The 6,152-nt window shown below is 37.4% G+C and overlaps 1 protein-coding gene across 1 annotated transcript; it reads right to left on the reverse strand.

The window, feature by feature from the left end:
- Positions 1 to 450: 450 nt before the first annotated feature.
- On the reverse strand, positions 451 to 5,784 carry NUP35 (nucleoporin 35; the record flags this gene model as incomplete). Its single annotated transcript, XM_010168716.1, has 6 exons — positions 5,615 to 5,784; positions 3,560 to 3,687; positions 1,843 to 1,903; positions 1,131 to 1,272; positions 668 to 737; positions 451 to 579 (listed from the first exon to the last, which is right to left on the reverse strand). Coding segments are annotated over exons 1-6 (690 nt in total), but the record flags the coding sequence as incomplete, so codon positions are not given.
- Between the last annotated feature and the right edge of the window lie 368 nt (positions 5,785 to 6,152).

Consider the following 6,152-nt stretch of genomic DNA (forward strand, 5'->3'; position numbering starts at 1 on the left):
TACTAAGATAAACTGAAAACCCAGAATCAGAGAGTCACATAAAAAAAGAGAGACAATTAGGAGCTATAACAGTCTTAATCTACCGTCACATAGCTACTGCAGCCCCTAAACACCACAAATTTCAGTCTGGGAAACTATTTTATCTGTTGTCTCTGATGTTATGGTTTCACTTCATATCTTGCACAGCAATATAATTCTGTGCATTGTAACTTTCAAGTAGCACAGAGATTTGCCATAATCATCCTTCCATAATAATCCATAATAATTCCAGCAGGAAATTTTGTCAAATACTTGAGAAAAACTCATGTAAGGTATAATAGACTATACCTACGTAACTGAATGACCTATGCTTTGCAATTTAAAAATAAAAAAATTAGAGGTCAGGGAAAATAAAGAGGAAGCCCAAAAGCAAAGTGCCTTATATTTAAACAAAAGCAACTGTTAACTTACTTTATCTATACACGGCTTGACACCAATCATGATAGATTCACCAAAAATTCTTCCGTCTTTGCTCAAGGCTTTCCGGGCTTGAAGCTTAGACTGATACCGAATATGCATCCAGTTTCCCGTGTTGGACATCTGTATGAGTAAGTGAAAATTGTGAAATTTAGACTTTTAAAGAATGAGCCAGAATGGTTTCAAAAATAAGTCTCAAACTAAGACATACCACATGCTTTAATATGTTTCCATATTGAGCGAACTGTAGAAGAATATACGAAGCTGATGCTTGAGGAAATCTGAAAGACAGAAAAAAATGCTCAAAAAATTGTAACAAGTGGTTTAAGAATTCTAGTGCTAAAAATACAACCCTACGAAGGGTTTCTCAAAACCCAAAAAGAGAACAGTGTGTTAATGCCATTTTGGAAGCAGTAACTTGAAAAATTTATCTTCTAGGCATTTTTACTCCACCACACAACTCAACGGTAGAATGTTAGCTTTCTAACTTGAAAAAATTAACATGTAGCTTAAGTTAAGGTGCTTCACCAAATGACATGCATTTGCTGGCCTGAACCACAGTTGTATTTGCTGCAAAACCTACGAAGGCCAGACAACAGCAACGTTCAAGTGCTTCTTTCCACATGTTGCAGACTTCACCTGTGGTTTTTCTACTACTTTGGAAATCAACTTACCCAAATACAGTTACCCATGTGTCATCAAGTTGATCTTCCGAAGTCAGGGAATCACCCTGAGTATAAAAAGGATCTAGTTGAGCAGGAGATAGAGTAGTTTTCCTAGGCTGTCCAATACTTGCAGGACTGAACATACTTGAAGCTGTTAAGTCAAAATGGCATTGTTTAACAAATTACTTTTGCAAAACAGATAAGAGTCTATAGTAGAATAAATTTGGTATCAAGCATTTCACTTGTATATGGAAGAGTTTGACGGACTTTACGTCTGCAAGCATGCTAGTAAGTTTTGTGACTACCAACCTAGTTCCTCCTTGACCTCTAAACACCAGCATCTTAATACAGAAGCCAAATAGGAACAGGACAGCAGAATTAAGCTTAGCAAGAAGCCACAGGTTCACACGCAAGACAGGAAATGGTATGAATACAGAAGGTGACCCATCAATCTCAGCTGCTTCACTCAAGTACAACCACCTCGGAGCTCAGTTCAACAACAAATTTTTTAATAAGAAATAAGTAAGGTTGATTGAAAGTCAGAGAGATTGAGTGGGAAGGTATTTCCTACTCACATCCACATACTTTTGAAGAGCTAGTAAATGCAGATGCAACTCCTTTGCAGATTAGCAAGTAGTTGATGTAGCTTGAACAGTGATGATTTCTGAGTATAAAGGAAAGCAGTGGGAAAGTAGATTATGTATTTTGACAGGACATCTACCTGTTCCAGGAGTTGATGGCATAGTTCCAACCAATGGGCTCTGTGTTATAGAAAAGCTGGCCTGCATTAAAACACAGAAAGTAAATCATTCTTACAGGTACACTTCCCAGATCATAAGAGATCGTTTTCAGGTAACTTAAGCATCAGGCAAGAATATTAACTGTTTGCCTAAAGTTACTCCTAATTTTTAAGAGTAAGAACAGACATTTACATGCATATTTAATACAAGATTATGAAAAGTTATTAATGAAAAGTTATTTGACAATGTTTTTACATTCTAGCAGACAGCCTGGACTTTCAGTAGGCCTCAACAATTACATTTTGGAATTTCCAGCTGATTACTAAGCCTTAAAAGAGAACACAGTTAACTTTCCTGATCAGAGATAGTAGGGGACTGCAGATCAAACTACAGAAGGGAAGTGCCACAAGCAACAGGATTCAGATTGCCTACAGTACCTTCTCATCTAACAAGAGCTGCTGGTATACAAGAAGAAAACTTATTTAGGCTTAGGGTGAGCTTTAGGCAATAGTAATTTAAAAAATCCACTACCTAACACCAATCACATAGGCTTTTTGAAACCAAGTAGCTTTAGGTATCAATACTTGGAAACCTTATAGTTTAACTTTTTCAAAATAGACATCTCGCTGTTGCTGTAGCACAGTAATTCACACATTCACATGTGTCCTGATGGAAAGGATGCCAGTATTTTAAGCCACCAGCATCTGATTTTCACTAAAGGGCTTAGAAATACTTGGAGCATAACCCCAACTTGTGTTCCTCACCACTAGACTTATTTTCCCTCTCAACTATTCAGTGCAACTACACTGAAGTATGTTTGAATTTAACTGCTAATAGTTACTTTCTTTTTAACATAGAAGGATTTCAATATCCAAAACCATTTTACTGTATTTTTAGCCTGAATCATGTCTTTTCTTAGATACAAAATCAAACAAACTGGAGCACCTGTAGACCCAGCAACATGCATTCCAATAGCTGCTCTTTAAAAAAACCCAAACAGATCCAGTCCTTTAAGACAGTATTGGATTCTGTCCTTCACAGAAAACATGAACTTTCAGAATAAACTTTTCAGAAGGTAACATTCAATAAGACAACTGTTCATTCAGAGAAAGGCCTTCTCCTTGCATGAAAAGAATCATGTTCACTGAAAAAGAATCTACTAATGCTTTACTGCTCAGTTGAGCTAAGTAGTAGAGCTTACTATGAGAATGACCTTCTAGAAATTTTACTGTTACTCTTTCAAAATTAACCCCACCTCCCTGCCCAAAGTTTGAATAGATATTTTACTCAGCACACAATTCTCCCTATTTCAGTAAGCACCTCTTTTGACCACTAAAATAAAAGATAATGCGTATTTGGATCCTTCTGGCAATCAGCAGCCCAATAAATTTATAAGAAAGTGAAAAACTGCAACAAGTCTGCATTCATCACATACAAAGAATAGCAGAGGTACAATTTGCATTTTTCATTCTCTACAATAATAGAAACCAGTAACGATAAGAAGTAGCTCCACAACTGCAGCTCTAATTTAGACTACACAGGAACAGGCACACCCAACACAAAGACTAAGCAATAGCATAATCTGAAGACTCACCAGCAATTTTGCTACAGCAGCTTATACAACCGAGTTAAAGAATTCACTGAAGCAATAAGCTAAATCACACCTGCTGAGAACAGGCTAGTACCTAAGGCACTTACTGGTCTTCTTGAGGTTAGAGGTGTTGATCCAAGTCCAGGACTAGATAATTCATCATATATGCTTCTAACTGGTGGAGCACCACCTTTATCTTTATGCATAGGGACTACTGGTTGTGGGGGAGATCCTCCTGCAGTTAAAAGGAACAGATGAAGAGCATGAGGAAACCTGTAATTTTACTCACTGCTACTTGTTCTTGAAATTTCAACAGTAAGTTCAGCCAGGAAAGGCTGTTCATTGTTTCACCGAGAGTTTGCAAAACCATCTGGCCTACCAAACTGTTCAGGTTTGAGTGTTCTATGCAAGAATGTCACATATGTATCAGAAACTGCCTCCTTGCACAAGTATCATCTAAACCTTTTAGATCTGTGCTTAACCCAGTGTATTCACTACTCACACATACTCGTTCCTTTTATGAAGTTTTGAGCATAGCTACATCTTCCTATTTTAAGGCAGGTTACTAGTGTATTTTAATTGTTTCAGAGACTAACTTGCCTGGAGAAGAGATGCAAAAGCAAAGCTTTTAAGACTTGAGAAATACTGCATGCTGAAGAACCATACCAAAATGCACATGCTGTCACATTCTCACTGCCCAAATTCCTTTCCTTCCCATAAAGTTTCATATTAGATATAAAGGTAAGCTCTCAAGAGCAGGGACTAGCTTGCATTTAGATAGGATGAAGTTAAGCCAGCTGCTCTCCTATTTTGTAAACTTAGCAACTTCCAGTGTAACAGAGAATTACACTGACTGAAAGATCCTGACTTACCTTTTAACATTTTGCATGTGTTTACCCCCTAGAAAAAAAAGCAGTTTGACCTAACAGTTCTAATTTGCAAAACATATGGAAATTAAGTTTTTCCAAACTACTGTTCAACCCTAAATTCTGAGCTTCAAAACTCCTCTCTGAACTGTGTAACACACTCAGTGTTACTGTTACAGTGTACTGTCTAAAGCACTCTCCCCATCAAGGTTTTCAGTTTGAGTGATGAACTTAACCAGTCACGTTGGGAGGCCTGTGTTAGTATCTTACTGGTTCCTTTTTCCTAGAATTGATACTCTGAGGCTGTAATAGCACATTTAAAAATGAAACATGAAATTCACGAGATCATTTTCAATTTCATAAATATTTTCCTAAGAGGCTTGCATTTAAAGAAAAAACAAAAACAACAAACAAAAGCAAGAAGCAGGAAATCAACAGACCACCAATCCTGCTTGAAATTGAAAGAAAAGAGTACCTAAGAGTATCTAAGATTATCTTGCAGTACTTTAACCCTTAATTTCTCCTTCAAAATTACTAAAACAATAACACCATCAGATATTTATTTAGCCAACTGATTTAATGCAAAAAAAATTATTGTCCATGACATGAAATATATCAATGAAGCTGTAACTACTCACTCATGCCTCTCAGAGAAGAAAACAGACAAATAATACCACCATCCTAGAAACATGGGTAAGGGCTTTTTCTAGACAGATCAATTAGGTGGTTAGAAAGAAGAGCATCTACAGCTAGGAAAAGTCAGTACTCCAGCCCAACTACAGCCGATATCAAGGCTGTAAATACAACTACTAGATCCTAAGAAGTATTTTTTAGTTTTTCCTCCATCCAGTTTTTATAAGTCTGATAACCTGTAAATAACTTCTTAGAATTCATTACAAAGAAATCAGCAGCCTGCACAAGTTGCATTTAATTTGCCAGCAGACATCTCCGTTTTAAACAAAGAAAACATCAATGGTTGTACGTGCAATTGACTTGTAAAGAGCTGTACAAATTTATTTTATATTAGGAGAGGCTCATATTACCTTGCCTGTAAATTCAACCTTTCCTGGCACAAAACTGCCACGTTTAAAACATCCATTAAACTTAAGTCTACTTTGAAGACTTCAGCCAAACTCCACTGAACACATTTGAGTTCACCATTTATTCAATGAGTTGAGTTCATTTACATCAAGTTGTAAGACTACAAGAAATCAAGTCTGCAACAGTTATGTAGAGCAGTAAGACAAACCAATTTTTTACTTTCAGATAGTTTTTCAGCATTTAATTAATTCTGACCTGCAAGTAGGGGAGATCTCATTTCCATTACACCAACTGAAGGGCCGCTCAAAGCGCGGGGCTGTGGAGTCACTGGCGCAGGTAAATCACCCATCAAGAATCCAGGAAGAAACTGAGCACTAGCTCCTGGTTTTGGAGACGTTGGAGAGCCCAGAGTCATTGGCTCAGCTCCTGTGTTAATGAAAACAAAATTTAACAACATGGAAGAAGCCAAATGACCTAGCCTTTGCCATTGCTTAAATAGCAGCCTACTAAAGAAATGTAAAGTGATATATAGTGACTAAGAGTGTTCTAATAATTTATTTTCCAAGTACACAAAGCTTATCACAATCTTGCATATTTTGCAACTAGAGGAACTGCCGTGCTGAGACTTTGTTCTTAAAATATGCTACTTCGGTTATGGATGGATTTCTGGGTTCCAGAGCAATTACGGTTTTGGGGTTGGTTTAAAGGTGTTTCTTATGTAAAAGCAATCACGTCAAGGCTGGATTCTCGTCCCCATGCCGGCCGGTTCCACGCCCCAGCCCGGGGAACGCGC

This window comes from Antrostomus carolinensis, unplaced genomic scaffold (genome assembly GCF_000700745.2).
Source record: "Antrostomus carolinensis isolate BGI_N321 unplaced genomic scaffold, ASM70074v2 scaffold42455, whole genome shotgun sequence".
Taxonomy (NCBI): domain Eukaryota; kingdom Metazoa; phylum Chordata; class Aves; order Caprimulgiformes; family Caprimulgidae; genus Antrostomus; species Antrostomus carolinensis.